The sequence below is a fragment of the Schistocerca serialis genome, chromosome 11 (assembly GCF_023864345.2).
Source record: "Schistocerca serialis cubense isolate TAMUIC-IGC-003099 chromosome 11, iqSchSeri2.2, whole genome shotgun sequence".
NCBI classification, from domain to species: Eukaryota; Metazoa; Arthropoda; class Insecta; order Orthoptera; family Acrididae; genus Schistocerca; species Schistocerca serialis.
In genome coordinates, this window is record NC_064648.1 from 195,581,173 (window position 1) to 195,598,039 (window position 16,867).

Genomic DNA, 16,867 nt, shown 5'->3' on the forward strand with positions numbered 1-16,867 from the left:
TTGCTTACCACAAGCGCTCGCCTTAAGAACTACAACTACCTGAGCACACTTCCAGTATCAATCGAAACTTACACGTGTCACATAGTCACAACCCTTATACTTGCACAATTCGTGATTCCCACACGGGGAAAACCTTTAAGACAGAAAAAATAGCAACTCACCTCGACGAAATTGTCCACTTGGGACTGAAATTGGTAGACGTTATGTACATGTACAGCCAACCAAATGGTCACAATCGCAGAAAAATTGGTCGACTTATTCAAGAGAAAGAGCTCCACAAATTGAACAAGTCAGTAAAGTGTTGGTCTACCACTGGTCCTCATATTAGCAGTTATTTGGCTTGGCATTGATTGATAGATTTGTTAGATGTCCTCTTGAGGGATGTCTAGCCATATACTGTCCAGTTGGCGCTTTAGCTCATCAAAATCCGGAGCTGGTCAGATGGCCTCACCAATAATGTTACATACGTTTTCAGATGGGAGCGAACCTGCGACCTCACTGGCCAAGGAAGGGTTTTTAAGCATGAAGACAAGCAGTAGAAACTATCGCTATGTGCAGATGTGCATTATCTTGCTGAAATGTAAGCCAAGGATGCCTTTCCGTAGAGTGCAACAAATGGGTGCATAGAATATCACCGACATACGACTGTGCTCTAACAGTACTGTGGATGACAACTAAAGGGGTCCTACTACAAAATGAAATGGCACCCTGGACCACGGCTCCACATTGACGGTCAGTGTGGTGGGTGACAGTCAGATTGGTATCCCATGGCTGCGTGTAGCGTCTCCCGACACTTCTTTGCTCCTCATCCAGGCTCAGTTACAAGTGGGATTCGTCACTGAAGACAATTCTACTCCAGCCAACGAAATTCCAGGTCTAATATGTGTTTCAAGACGCCCTGAACAGCGGTGGGACACCAACCTCAATGTTGCCCACCATGTGGCCTGACAACCATATGGTCTGGGGTGCCATGTCTTTTCATAGCAGAGCCCCACTGGTTGCCATCTGTGTCACCCATACAGTACAGAGATAAGTCGAGGAGATTCTATGCACCATTTTGTTTCCCTTCATAACAAGCCACCCTGGGCTCACATTTCAGCAACATTATATGCCTGTACACTGTGAGAGTTTCTACTGCTTGTCTTTGTGGTTGTCAAACCCTATCTTGGACACCATAGCCGCTGGTTCTCTCCCCAACTGAGAATGTTTGGAGCATTATGGCCAGGGCAGGGCCATCAAACCTGCTCAGGATTTTCGTCTATTGATTTCTGTCTCATTTCGCCATTTCATGCATAGTATTATTTTGTGTGTGTTATATCGTGATTTTTGGCGGTAGAGGAATAGATACATCGTTGATTGTTCCAATATTGTGTTTATACAGTGACCGTATCTTTACAGCATATTCCTTCAAACATCCATACACATCTGAGAGAGCAGAAACCTCACATGCCGTTACAGCTGTGGTAAACATTACAAAATAGCTTTGCATACTGCGGCTATACTTTGATGTCAGATGTTTGTGACATGTGAAAATTTGTTCTTGTCTGGGACTTAAACCCATAATGTTCACCACTGCTATAATTGTCAATGATAGTGCCTGTTCCTTCAGATTTGCATGCCGTTCTGAAGGAGATAGTATTGTGAAGACACAGATACTGCATAAACAGTTTCGAAGTGCCATATTTCAGTACCATAAGTGGCCTTGGGAATCTGTGCCCATCTTCACGTGGCTGACGTTTCCAGTTACATTTATGTATGCATCAACAGCATGTCGTCAGCTCCTGCACTATGTTCCAGTAGACTATGCTTTGTCTTCCATCAATACATATGTTGTTCTGCGACCTTAGCAAGACAAAGCGTTGTGCATTGGAACATATGAAATAATAGACATCATCAGAAGAGTGGCACACCCAAGGGGAGAAGAAGTTAAAAAAATGCAATAATAAATGGTTTATATAAGAAAAGGGTTCCATAGAACCAAAATTGCACGTAATGCATAATATAAAAATACACTGAACAATATATAGGAAAAAGCAACTTAAAAGAAGAATAACCCAAACCAAAATTTTTTAAAAACTCACATCAGGATGTCAAAGTAATTCTGATTCTTCCAATTTAACAAGAAGGTCACTTTTTTTGCCACTTTCTGGCATAATTCAGAATCTGGAGATCATCCAGCATGGGTGGTCGATGCCCTGTTGACTTAAAATTCTCAACAGAGGCAGAATGCTGCTTCATCTGGCCAAAGTCTTCAACCTCCCACCAGTCATAAAAGTTTTGGCAGACATTACACTCCAGTTTATATAGTGGGTGGGGGGGAGTAGTTAGCACTTCTGTGTTTATGAGGCTATTCATTAGGTACATGATTGTGCTGGGTTTTGCTGTGGACTTCTAGAAGAATTGTAAATTATCAAACATGGATATGGAGTTAATGATCACCTGCTTAGTGATCAGCTGATTAGTAAGGATCAGAACTACCTTGACACCACGATGTCAATTTTTGAAATATTTACTTAGCCAGTTTTTTTACTTTAGTTATTCTGCATTCAAATTGCTTTTTTGTACTGTGTATTAATTTATGTATTTTTACATGATGCATTTCCAGCCAGTTTTTATGCTTCAGTTCGCTTTGTTTATATTAAGTGTTTGATCAGTTTATTTGAGCCCTCAAATTGAACTCCCCTCAGATACCCCTTTTCTCTAAATGTTAATTCCTTTATATTTTGTATCCTGTAGATATATACATGCAATCTTTGTATTTTTCTAAAGCTACAAATTTACATTTTAAATTTTAACTGCCAAACAGGGTTTTTGTCATTGTAATTCAAGTTTAGGTGGTAACACTTGCATATTTTACTTCACTTTCTCCTTCCTGCGGATCGTGTCACTCGCAATCTTGTGCACTATGCACGTGGCGTTATTAATTTGTAATGTGTTTCCTGTCAGTCTCACTATTTCACTGTAGTTGTTCGTTTGTCCAAAGCTTGTCTGCTAGTGACAGCTTCCCAACGTTTTGTGAACTTCTGCATACCAGATAGAGCGCCTTCATTGTTGAGCTGTCTGATTATTCGGGTTACCTCACTGAAAGCCCTTGTACTCTTATGGATTTATGGGCAGCACGGCAGGGTTCACGGTGTCAATTCCTTTTAGAACTACTTCAGACGTTAGTTGAGTCCATGCCACATCGTGTTATGCCACCTCTACGTGCTCTCAGGGACCCCGCAACATATTAGGCAGGTACACCAGTTTCTTTGCCCCTTCAGTTTACAACAGAAACATATACTTCCACAACGTAAATTAACTACTTTGTGCTCATTATCACATAGAAAAAGTGTCCAACGAAGTCGGACATTCTGCCACTGTAGCATAATTAACCACACTCTGAACATCTACATCTACATTTATACTACGCAAGCCACCCAACGGTGTGTGGCGGAGGGCACTTTACGTGCCACCGTCATTACCTCCCGTTTCTGTTCCAGATGCGTACGGTATGGATCCCACACTGATGAGCAATACTCAAGTATAGGTCGAACGAGTGTTTTGTAAACCACTTCCTTTGTTGATGGACTACATTTTCTAAGGACTCTCCCAATGAATCTCAACCTGGTACCCGTCTTACCAAGAATTAATTTTATATGATCATTCCACTTCAAATCGTTCCGCACGCATACTCCCAGATATTTTACTGAAGTAACTGCTACCAGTGTTTGTTCTGCTATCATATATTCATACAATAAAGGATCCTTCTTTCTATGTATTCGCAATACATTACATTTTTCTACGTTAAAGGTCAGTTGCCACTCCCTGCACCAAGTGCCTATCCGCTGCAGATCTCCCTGCATTTCGCTACAATTTTCTAATGCTGCAACTTCTCTGTATACTACAGCATCATCCGCGAAAAGCCGCATGGAACTTCCGACACTATCTACTAGGTCATTTATATATATTGTGAAAAGCAATGGTCCCATAACACTCCCCTGTGGCACGCCAGAGGTTACTTTAACGTCTGTAGACGTTTCTCCATTGATAACAACATGCTGTGTTCTGTTTGCTAAAAACTCTTCAATACAGCCACACAGCTGGTCTGATATTCCGTAGGCTCTCACTTTGTTTATCAGGCGACAGTGCGGAACTATATCGAACGCCTTCCGGAAGTCAAGGAAAATAGCATTTACCTGGGAGCCTGTATCTAATATTTTCTGGGCCTCATGAACAAATAAAGCGAGTTGGGTCTCACACGATCGCTGTTTCCGGAATTCATGTTGATTCCTACAGAGTAGATTTTGGGTCTCCAAAAACGACATGATACTCGAGCAAAAAACATGTTCTAAGATTCTACAACAGATCGACGTCAAAGATATAGGTCTATAGTTTTGCGCATCTGCTCGACGACCCTTCTTGAAGACTGGGACTACCTGTGCTCTTTTCCAATCATTTGGAACCTTCCGTTCCTCTAGAGACTTGCGGTACACGGCTGATAGAAGGGGGAAAGTTCTTTTGCGTACTCTGTGTAGAATCGAATTGGTATCCCGTCAGGTCCAGTGGACTTTCCTCTGTTGAGTGATTCCAGTTGCTTTTCTATTCCTTGGACACCTATTTCGATGCCAGCCATTTTTCTCGTTTGTGCGAGGATTTAGAGAAGGAACTGCAGTGAGGCCTTCCTCTGTGAAACAGCTTTGGAAAAAGGTGTTTAGTATTACAGCTTTACGCGTGTCATCCTCTGTTTCAATGCCATCATCATCCCGGAGTGTCTGGATATGCTGTTTCGAGCCACTTACTAATTTAACGTAAGACCAGAACTTCCTAGGATTTTCTGTCAAGTCGGTACATAGAATTTTACTTTCGAATTCACTGAGCGCTTCACGCATAGCCCTCCTTACGCTAACTGTGACATCATTTAGCTTCTGTTTGTCTGAGAGGTTTTGGCTGCGTTTAAACTTGGAGTGAAGCTCTCTTTGCTTTCGCAGTAGTTTCCTAACTTTGTTGTTGAACCACGGTGGTTTTTTCCCGTCCCTCACAGTTTTACTAGGCACGTACCTCTCTAAAACGCATTTTACGATTGCCTTAAACTTTTTCCATAAACACTCAACATTGTCAGTGTCTGAACAGAAATTTTCGATTTGATCTGTTAGTTAGACTGAAATCTGCCTTCTATTACTCTTGCTAAACAGGTAAACCTTCCTCCATTTTTTTATATTCCTATTAATTTCCATATTCAGGGATGCTGCAACGGCCTTATGATCACTGATTCCCTGTTCTGCACTTACAGAGTCGAAAAGTTCGGGTCTGTTTGCTATCAGTAGGTCCAAGATATTATCTCCACGAGTCGGTTCTCTGTTTAATTTTTCGAGGTAATTTTCGGATAGTGCACTCAGTATAATTGTCACTCAATGCTCTGTCCCTACCAGCCATCCTAAACATCTGAGTGTCCCATTCTATATCTGGTAAATTGAAATCTCCACCTAAGACTATAACATGCTGAGAAAATGTATGTGAAATGTATTCCAAATTTTCTCTCAGTTGTTCTGCCACTAATGCTGCTGAGTCGGGAGGTCGGTAAAAGGAGCCAATTATTAACCTAGCTCGGTTGTTGAGTGTAACCTCCACCCTTATTAATTCACAGGAACTATCCACTTCTACTTCACTACAGGATAAACTACTACTAACAGCGATAAACACGCCACCACCGTTTGCATGCAATCTATTCTTCCTAAACACCGTCGGTACCTTTGTAAAAATTTCGACTGAATTTATCTCTGGCTTCAGCCAGATTTCTGTACCTATAACGATTTGAGCTTCGGTGCTTTCTATCAGCGCTTGAAGTTCCGGTACTTTACCAATGCAGCTTCGACAGTTGACAATTTCAATACCGATTGCTGCTTGGTCCCCGCATGTCCTGACTTTGCCCCGCACCCTTTGAGGCTGTTGCCCTTTCTGTACTTGCCCGAGGCCATCTAACCTAAAAAACCGCCCAGTCCACGCCACACAATCCCTGCTACCCGTGCAGCCGCTTGCTGTGTGTAGTGGACTCCTGACCTATCCAGCGGAACCCGAAACCCCACCACCTTATGGCGCAAGTCGAGGAATCTGTAGCCCACACGGTCGCAGAACAGTCTCAGCCTCTGATTCAGACCCTCCACTCGGCTCTGTACCAAAGATCCGCAGTCAGTCCTGTCGACGATGCTGCAGATGGTGAGCTCTGCTTTCATCCCGCTAGTGAGACTGGCAGTCTTCACCAAATCAGATAGCCGCCGGAAGCCAGAGAGGATTTCCTCCGATCCATAGCGACACACATCATTGGTGCTGACATGAGCGACCACCTGCAGATGGGTGCACCCTGTACCCTTCATGGCATCCGGAAGGACCCTTTCCACATCTGGAATGACTCCTCCCGGTATGCACACGGAGTGCACATTGGTTTTCTTCCCCTCTCTTGCTGCCATATCCCTAAGGGGCCCCATTATGCGTCTGTGTTTTGAAGAGATCATGAGTGCTGTGTGTCACTGAAACTACATATTTTCGTAAGACGCATGTATAAATATGAAAAAAATCAATTACGGCCTGTCCGTTTCTAAGGTGGTGGTCCCTTCTGACTCTAATCGCTGGTGAGAGTAGGAAAGTGGATTCACAAAATAATAGCGATTTTAATATTTGTGGCACGGTGTTTATCTTTCATCCCGTATGTTTGTGAAACTTGTCTGGTAATTACAGTAACTGAGGACAGAGTGTGAAGTACTCGCCACGTTCGTTTCGAGACAGATGCAGCTGATTTACGTGCATCTTATAACAGCAAAAAGCCGAACTGCAGCACTCGTCTTCAAGCACAGAGCCGCCGTGGTATCCATCCCATCACTGTAGGTTAGAATATAGCCTACTTCATACATAAAATAGGTTCTGACCTAACCTAACCTCCTCGATCTCGTCAAAAACTAACGAATCAGGTGGGACACACAGTGACCAAGCTGTCAGACGATGTTGGAGGGCAACCTTTGGCGACGGAGTCTGACGACCGTTGTCGGTGGCAATGTGAGCGCAGCCTTATCGCACGTCCCACAATCTTCTGCACCACTGGTCCGTCACAAGCCAACGTGGACGGCTTGTCATAGACGAAAACAAATTAATTTCTTCCTTCTATCGCCATCTGAATAGTGAAGCAATCGAGGACTGACCCCGAACCAATTGGAAGAAAAATGCAATTTCACGGCATTTATCCAGCACTTGACATCGTAACGCGAAAGTCATAGAAGCTCCTTAGTTTTGAAATTTGTGGTAACTGAAGTTGATGATTGGATGGGTAGGGAAATAAATAAACAGCAGAATAAAAAATTATTATGCTGCAGTTCTGTAAACCCGATAGTCCTTGTAAACAAAGCACAAGCGTCACATCTTTCCGAAGGGTAAAGTTTGGAAATACTACAGCTCGCGACTCTCACGTTTTATTGCGAGAACTGTTGAAAACTGAGGGTTGGTTTGAGAGGAATGTGGAGTTGCGTTTGGGAGTTACCAGCATCACACATCTCACAACTCATGAGCATGCAGTCACTTACATCACACTCACTACACTGAGCGAGGTTTCGCAGTGGTTAGAGCGCTGGACTCGCATTCGGGAGGACGCCGGTTCAAACTCGTGTCCGCCAACCTGATTTAGGATTTCCGTGTTTCCTTCCCTAAATCGCTTCAGGCAAATGCCAGAATGGTTCCTTTGAACGTCACGGCCGACCCCTTATAGTACGTTTATCCGTTTCAAACGGAATACTGAACAAATCGAATTCAGTAATTGTCCACAGACATACACATAAAATTTTGACACACGCCTCATAAAGTCTGTAGCTGTAATTCAATGACTCGTGAACTGCCGCCATGTATTTGTCAGCTTCTGAAAAAATTCAGACGCAAATATTTTTCCTTTTCTTCGCTGCTTTGACTTGCATCACCAACAATGCAGGTGACATACACAACAATCCTGTGTGGATATCACTGCATTTCATTGCAAGTATTTCGCAACAGTAGCGATGTATTGGATATCTGTGTGTGTGTGTGTGTGTGTGTGTGTGTGTGTGTGTGTGTGTGTAGCTGTGTGAGGTTAGCGCCAAAGAAACCGAATCACTTGTGTTCCTTTCGCTCATTATTCGTCCGACAGTACTGTCTTTCATTCGTACTGCGTAAAATCTAGTTCGTAAGTTCAGGCCAACTGTAGTGAACACTATCATTATTCAGAGGACTGGTCGTTCGCCTGTTGTTTGCTCCGGCGTACTGGCATTGCAGAGCAATCGGACCCAGGAGACGGAGGTTTTTCCCGGCAGCGTAACGAGCTGACGTCTGTCGGCGACGCCAGGCAACAGTGCATTCAACCGACGGCAGTTTATTCGATGTCGCAATAATAAGCTTAACAGCAAACGGTTGGAAGTAAGAAAAATCACCTTATCTGCGTCTATTGAGTATCGATTGTCTCTTAACAAAGGGGTAACCCCGTTCATGTCTCTTGTTTATTTCCAAAGACAGTTCTACATACTCAGCAACACTAGTGATGATGCGTTCGTTAAAAAAGTGAAAGATACGCAGCAAATTCCATCATTCGACAGTTGGATCCCTCACTTCCTTAACGAGGACTCACTCTGCCTGGGTTACACTCAGGGTGTACCTTCGACTTGGAAGATCCCACACTTTACCTGTCGTGTTTTCTGCATGCTGTGACTACTGCTCGCCGTCGGGGCCTCCTCGCCACCGCCGTCTTCGCCCCCCCCCCCGCCCCCCCTTCGCGCGCCGCCACCATGTCCCAACCCACCACCACTATCATTTTCCCCTCTCCCTCTGCTGCTCCTACCACCATCATATGGTGCTCATCATCCACCTCCATTCCGGTCCTTCCTTCCCTCCCTGTCCAACCCACTCCTGCGCCATTTTCGGCTGTAACTCCCCCCAACTATCCCTCCTTTGTCACTGTCGCCCCATCGACATCTGCAGCCTTTCTGCCGCTCCCTGCACCACCTCTGACAGGCTCTAAGCCGGCACAGATTTTGGCTGGATTTCGGCTCGCCATTACACAGTCTCTGTGACACCCACGCCCCCTCCCTCTGCGTCCGTCTGCCCCCCGCCATCTCCACCTGCAACCCATCCCCCAGCACCGTCTCCACCCTGTCATGACCACAAAACCTTCAAAGCACCCAAATGTTGACCCTTCACCCGAAGTCACCTCCAAAAAAAACCCCAATCCCCGTGATCCACCTACCCACATGGATGCGGCCCCAACCCCCGCCCCCGCCACGCCTGCCACACACACCTTTGTCCTCTCCAATCCTTACCCTCAATTCCTTGATACCCGCACCCTCACCCTCGCCATCCGGAAATACTACCCCAATGCCCCCATCTCCCTTCTGATTCTTCGCAAGGACTCGGACTTCATTAAATCCCCCATTGCTCCCTTACACACCAATCTCCTCTCCCACATCCCATGCATCCAATTTGGCTGACATGCATCTCTCACCCCTACCACACCCTGTCCTCTCCCCGTCAGCCTCAACCTCCCCGACGTCCGTCAACCTTCACCGCTGTGATCACGAAGCTTAGCCCTGTGGTCACGGAGGTTGAGGTGTTGGCGGAACTCAACTCCCGGCCCAACATCGAAATCCCCTTGGCCCATCCCATCTTTAATGATGCCGGGCCGACTTATGTAATGTGGATATTCACTGAATCCTCCTCCTCAACTGACCGCCTCCTCACTGAGGGAGCCCTCATCTACGATCGCTGTCATGAGGTGGACCCCTCCCGTTCCCCAGTCCAATCTTACCACTGCCAAAGCTGCCTCACATACAATGACCATGTTACCTCTACCTGCAAGAACCCCCCTACTTGTCCCCACTGCTAAGCTTCCCACTTCCTCAAGAACTGCAACAACCTCACCTCTCCCTCCTCCTGCAACAACTGTAACAAACCACATCCTACCTTCTCCTCGAAGTGTAAAGCGAAACCTCCTCCAGTGACCCCTGAGGTCACCGTCCCTGCCTGTCCTGTTGATGATCCCATCCACCCCAAAAACTCGCTCCGCACTCTGCCTACTGCAGAGGACATAATCTGTCTCATCACCATTGTGCTCCAAAACATCCACTTCACCTTCACCCCCCTCACCACCCTCGTCTTGCTCTCCCCTCCCATGGTACAACAACCCTAACATATCCTGTACCACAATATTTGCTCCCTGCCCACCCACAAACTCCTCTTCCTCCACACCATCCATCAGCACCACATGGATGCCTTCGTCCTAAATGAAACCTTCCTTCAACCCTGTATCTCCATCTCCACACCTCCTTACACCCTTCACCGCACCGATAATCCATACCCTCTGGCGCATGTCAGAGTTGCTATAGGCCACCTCAAGCACCTAACTGTCGAGCCCCAACCTCCCCTTAACATTCCTGCCGAGCATCTCACCCTCAGCTACTTCTTCCCCACCCTTACCGTCACCTGTGCCACCATTTATGTCCGCCCTCGCACCCCAATCCCGTACGATTTCCTGGCCCACATTGACTGCACCTTCTCCACCTACATGATTGCCACTGACCTCAATATCCACAGCCGTGATCTTGCCAATCTCCAGTGGTGGCATCGGTTTATCACCACCCTCCAGGGAGACCTGGTCCCCTCCCCAAGCACAGCCGACCCGAACCCAACACCACTCCCGATGCCCCTTGCCATGACGTCCCTCCTAAACTTGTCCATGATTACTCCTGTGCCAACTGGGATGCCTACCGGGACTCCATTCCACCCAGGGTGATGGCCATGAACCAATCTCCTGATGACATCTCTCGCACTGCCGACTTACTGCACCAGACCTTGTCTGACGCCATCTCCACTCATATCCCTATCTAAGCCATCCACGCTCACCGGCCCGCCCTGCCTCTAGAGGCCGTCCACCTTCCAGAGTCCCGCCACCTCTACCACTCTTTTCTCCGCACTCATGGCTGGGACACACTTACCCGTTACCGGCAATTATGACAACACATCTGCAACCTGCTTACTGCGAAGAAACGCCGTGCCTGGCGCCAGACATGTACACAACTCAACACCACGCTCCCAATAAACTCTTCCAAGTACTGATTTGCTTTCCACGGCCTTACTGGAAACCGCCCCACCACACAGTACCCTCTCCTCCTTGATGACCATCCCTTTCTTGACAACCTCAGTACGGCCAACCACTTTGCCTCTCAACTCTCTGATGTTTTTTCAGTAGCAGATGATCCCCAATTTGATTATTCCCTCTTCCCTGACCTCATGGACCGTACGAATACCTCTGTTCCTCCCCTTACCCCTAGCTTCGAGTACTTGGGCCACACACCATCATATGAACTTGACACTCCCATCAGTACACAGGACCTCAGCGTCACACTCCACACTAAATGCAACACTGCTCCTGGCTACGAATGCATTACCTACCGCCACCTTAAACACTGCCCTCCCTCCTTCCTTTCAGTCCTTGCCACCCTCTACAATATCATCCTTGCGACTGGTTTCTACCCCGACCTGTGGAAAACCTCCCGTATCCTGATGTTCTCCAAACCCAACAAGCCTCCATCTGATGCCTCTTCCTATCGTCCTATCTGTCTCACATCAGTGTTAAGCAAGCTCTTGGAATCCATCCTTTCCCGGATCATCCATCACCACCTCTACCAAAACCACCTCCTCCCCGACACCCAATTTGGCTTTCGACCTTCCTTCTCTGCCAATGACCGACTCCTCCGCCTCACTCATCTCCCCTCCCTCCAGCTTAACTCCCGTCGCTCCACCATTTTCGTCTCCCTCGACCTCGAAAAGGCCTACGACCATGCCTGGCATCCTGGTCTCCTGTTTAAACTCCAAGCCAACGCCCTTCCTGTCAACTACATCCGTCTGACGGCCTCCTTCCTCTCCCATCGCCCCTCATACGAGTATGTTATCATCCATAATGCCAATTCCCACACCTTCTACCCCTCTGCAGGGGTGCCCCAGGGATCTGTCCTCTCCCCTCTCCGATACCTCCTGTACATGGCAGATGCGCCCCAACACCCCCACCAGTACGCCTATTGCAATGTACCGATGACACTGCATTCCTCGCCCTCGCTCATACCCTCCAACGGTCCCAACACCTTCTCCAGAATCCACTTGACCTTTTTGCTGCATGGTGTATCCAGTGGTGCCTACCGTATACGCCTTCCGTTCCCCATGTGGATGCTCTATGACCTCATTCCTTTCCCCTATCTGCTCCAATTCCCTGAACATATCCACCTACTCTACACCTCCCACCACCTTGATTCCCCTCACCCCCTGGTGGCTCCTCTCCTCTCCTGTCCCCACCTCCTGCCACGCCTTCACTGTTGTGTCCCCCCAACCCTCTATCTCTACACCCTTCATCTCCTTTCCCTAGGTGGCTTCCATCAACTACCCCTCCTGGATGATACCCTCTTTCCCTCCATCTGTCCCTCTTACCCTGCATCTATCCCTCTTATCAACTCTGATCCTCACCCCCCTCCTTTCCTCAGTCCTTTCCCTGGGCTCCCTCTCCCCCCTTCCATCCTGTTTTCTCCCAGCCAAACCTCTCCCTACCTCCCTTCTCCCCCCCCTGCCACGTCCTTTTGTATTCTCCTCCTCTGCCTTCCCCACTGCTTGTCGCATCTGCCCAGCACCCCTCCATTGGCTCCTTTCCCCCCTCCATCCACTTCGCTTTTCCTCTCCATCCCCTCCTTTTTTATTTTCCCATCATCTGTCCATCATCTGTCTCGGCTGTGGTATGTCACATTTGCCAACTTTATAGTGCAGTGTTCCAGTGAATGTTCAGTGTTGTTCGCCTTTCTAGTGTTGCGAAGAGAAACCATGCCGTCGCTGGGTGAGAATTTTAAGTCTTTTGCGAACAGAAACCACACTGTCGCCATATGTTGTTAATTGTCTGTATTTTTTTACCCGTCTGCTTCGTATGTATTTTATTTGCATCATCATCCCTTCGTTCTATGTTTTATGTTCCACGATTTTTTCGTCATGTTACTATTTAAGTCTCCGGTATTATCGCCTGTTTTTATTATTTATTATCTTCATGTTTTCAAGACAAAGTCTGTAGGGAAAAAAAAACAAATTCCATCTCTGGCAGTACCTCAAAAGAGTACCGCCCTTCAGTCATGGCATAGCCACTTATCGAAGTGTTAGGTGTTCCAGGACCTGCCAGCCTGCCATCCCAGCAGCATCTGCGGTCACCTCCCGCCAGCAGCAGTGGAGTGGGGATTCGGCCCCAGTCAGCGTTTTGTCCGTCTTTGTGAGCTCGTTGTTTTCTTCTCTAGTTTTGTCCAGTCCTGTCCTGTTCTTTTCCTTCATTTCTCATTGTAATCATGACAACCAGCACTACCACCACCACCACTACCACCTCCACCGCCATTGTATATACCTCTCCCTCTGTCGCCACCACCACAATTACATGGTGTGCCCAATCGCCACCCTCATTCCATCCCCCCAAGCTTCTCACCCTCTCTTCTCCTTCTCCTTCGCTCTTCATAGCCTCATCCCCTGCTCCTTCCTCCCTCACCGCTACCTCTGATCCCTTCCCTCGACTCCCTCACCCTGTTCCCTCCGTCTCTGCAGCCCCCGCCAGGGTGGAGGCCTATCACCATCCCCGTCTTTGGCACCTGCACCAGCAGCCATGCCACGACCTGCCACCTCCGCCATCTCCCAGTTGCTCCTGTCCCACACAGTTCCTGTGACACTTCAGTCGCTGTGAAGTGCCCCAGTGGCACCCCTGCCTCCTCTGCTCCCAAAAAGTCCCAGTCCCCTCCTCTTACCCCCCCCCCCCCCCAGGACGGCATGGATGTCTCCTCACCTGTCCCCATCTGCCACCACCACTACTTCCTCTTCCTCCTCCTCCTCCTCCTCCTACATATACCTCCTATCCCATCCTTATCCCCCACTCCTCGAGGCCCACAACCTCATGAAGCTCCTCTGCCAACTCTATCCCGAAGCTCCCATCTCCCTCCTCACTCCCTGTTGGGACTCCGTTCTCATCACCTCCCCTTGCCCCACCCTTCACTCAGACATCCTTTCCCGAATCCCCATCACCTGCTTTGTCCCCAATGCCTCTCTCTCCCCTGCTCCTTCCCTTCCCACTCCCACCAAACCCAAGGCCTGCATTGCCCACCAACCCTTACCGCCATGACCACTTAGCTTAGTCTGACGATTACGGAGGAGGAGGTGCTGTTGGAGCTTAAGGCACATCCCTACCTAGACGTCCATGCAGTGCACCGGATTTTCAATTCTGCCGGCCCCACCCTCCTTAGGCCCAGCGCACATTACACGCAGCAGAGGCAGAGCCGCTTTTGTAGAGCACGCATTCCAATGGGGCACCGCATACTGCACGCAGCCGAGGCGCAGGGCAGGATTAGCTGGGTCAGCCCTCTGTCCCTCTGTCCGAGCTGCACAGTTTTCCTCTGCCTGCGGCCTGAGGGGCCTGTTATCTCTGATCCCATCTCTGTCAGCGGTTCGCACCACCACAGAGGTGGTCTCTGGCACCGCGTTGCGCTTGGCCAGTAGTGACTTTCCAGCAGCAGTGTGTGTGTCTGCGACAGTACCTCACTTTCGTTCTTGTACAAAGTCTTTTAGTTATGGAACATTTCATTCAGTTAGTTCAGGACAACCCAGTGCTGTACGACACCAGTCATCTGGACTACATGCAGAGTAAATTGAAGGACGAAATACGGAAGAAGGTTGCAGAGGAATTACATTACAGCAATTGTAAGTATTATTTATTAATTGATTTATTTATTTTATATGCATTTTCACAATATTAATGACGTAAGTCGTTCTCTTTAGTATTGGCCTCTTTTGATAGCTGCATACTGCCATTGAACAGAACCTTCTGGTGAATTAAAACACTCATTAAATTTTTCTCTCGTAAGAAACGCTTCACTCGTGTTTCTGCACCTACTTGGAGCAGGCGACAGAAGCTGGTTGGTACTCAGTGGTCCCATGTCGTCCTCCTCGGCGAGATCATTTGACGTAATGTTATCGGTCCTCAAGTAATTATGAAGTGCACATGTAGCTATCACAATTCTATCTACAGTCTTTAGTTTACACTCAAACGGCCGTTTAAACATACGAAATCGGGAACTCAAGATACCAAATGCACACTCTACAGTTTGACGAGCACGAGACACTCTGTGATTATAAACTTTATTTTTGTCATTGCCAGTAACTCTGCATTTAGGGTACGGTCGCATTAAGTTTTTTAATAATGGAAATGCCTCATCACCTACGAAAACGTAAGGGGCTCTATTTTGTTGTCCAGGAAGCGATATATCTCCTGGGATTTTTAAAGTTCTGTCAGTCAGTTTTCTTCCTAATACTGAATTAGAAAAAATATTTCCATCACTAAATCTGCCCATTGAACCGACGTGTATAGAGGTAAATCTGTAATGAGCATCGATAGTAGCCATTAATACTGCAGAGCAATGCTGTTTATAATTGAAAAATGAGGAACCAGATAATTGAGGTTTTCGCAAAATGATATGTTTCCCATCAACAGCTCCAAGACAATTGTAAAACTGCCATTTCCTCTCAAAGTCAGAAGCAATAGTTTCCAACATAACTGTTGTTGGCTCAGGTAGATAAATGGGTTGTAGATGCTTCCATATTGCTCCACACACATCATAAACTATCTTCGACACTGTCCTTTGACCCATGCAGTAGCTTAGAGCGATGGGTTTAAACATGTCCCCCGTCGTTAAATACCTAAAATGAAAAAAGACAAGAATCCGTTTATGTCGCATAAGCAGAGTGGACAGAAAGTTACTAAGTGTTTCGACATCTATGGTACGTGTACACGAAATCACAGATTGTTTCTGTCACTACTAGGGAATGGGGCAAAACTATTCGAAAATGTAACTGTTCACCTTTCTTACGTCACTTTATACGGAAATATATGAAAAACTAAATTCAGCAATTCCTTGTTGCAGGGGAAACAGCGAAAGAAAATTGGAGAGAACTTAGGGATCGTCATCAAGATGGCCTCCGTAGACAGAAAAAGAAGAGTGGGCAGGCAGCGACCTCAGTCCGCCCATGGCTGTACCAAAATCAGATGGAATTTTTAGTTCCATATATGGCCACCAGAGGTACCGTAACAAATAGAATGGAAGAGGTAAATGCTACAACGAGCGTTGCAAATGATGGTGGAGAACGTGACGTAACAGACACACAGAGAAACGAAACACAAGACGACTTGGGGACGCCATTGACAAAGAAGAATAAGAAAGCAGATGTCAGTAAAATCATTCTTGAAAGTATTAACAGCTACGAAGAGAGAGCTAAGAAAAGAGACATTTTACGTGAAAGATCACTGCATCAAGAAAATGACGCCTTACACCAATTTTTCATGTCGATGTACCTATCGACAAAAGAGATGCCAAAGGCGTACCAAGTGTTGGTAAAGAAAAAAGTGTTTCAGTTAGTACCTGAAACGGAGGAGGAAATTTGACTAAATCAGTGGCTCCACATCATTCATCAATACCATCGTGCAGCACAGAAAATAGTTCGTCTACCACGTCAATATCTGACTCTCCTGGTACGGAGTTTGAACCTTCAGCACCACATTTACTATAAACAGTGTTATCATGTTCATTATTTTAACAAATTTACAGATGGAAATTGTTTCTCTAAAGTTTAATAAATATTGAGAGAAAAAATACTTTATTTCAATTGAATACCTTAAACATACAGCTAATTTTTCTTCTGTAGGTATGGGCTCCCGCCTTTCCTCTTATGTCTTGCTCTATCAGTGTATGAACCTCTTCAAACTGCCATCTGTTCAGTCGGAAGCTTTCCCTGAATACGTGATCAGAAACTTCCGTAGACAACGCGT

At 46.8% G+C, this 16,867-nt stretch overlaps 3 protein-coding genes across 4 annotated transcripts in view; all 3 read left to right on the forward strand.

Moving 5' to 3' along the window:
* LOC126426649 (putative sodium-dependent multivitamin transporter) overlaps nucleotides 1-16,867 on the forward strand; it is a 504,370-nt gene that overhangs the window by 232,517 nt on the left and 254,986 nt on the right. The window lies entirely within an intron of this gene.
* Nucleotides 1-16,867, forward strand: part of LOC126426755 (putative sodium-dependent multivitamin transporter) — a 450,643-nt gene that overhangs the window by 227,494 nt on the left and 206,282 nt on the right. The gene's annotated exons all lie outside the window — the stretch shown is intronic.
* LOC126426750 (uncharacterized) lies at nucleotides 13,848-16,604 on the forward strand. The gene is made up of 2 exons (XM_050088738.1): nucleotides 13,848-14,745; nucleotides 15,966-16,604. Exons 1-2 carry the CDS (start codon nucleotides 14,616-14,618, stop codon nucleotides 16,481-16,483), a joined length of 648 nt encoding a protein of 215 aa, XP_049944695.1. The 5' UTR covers nucleotides 13,848-14,615; the 3' UTR covers nucleotides 16,484-16,604.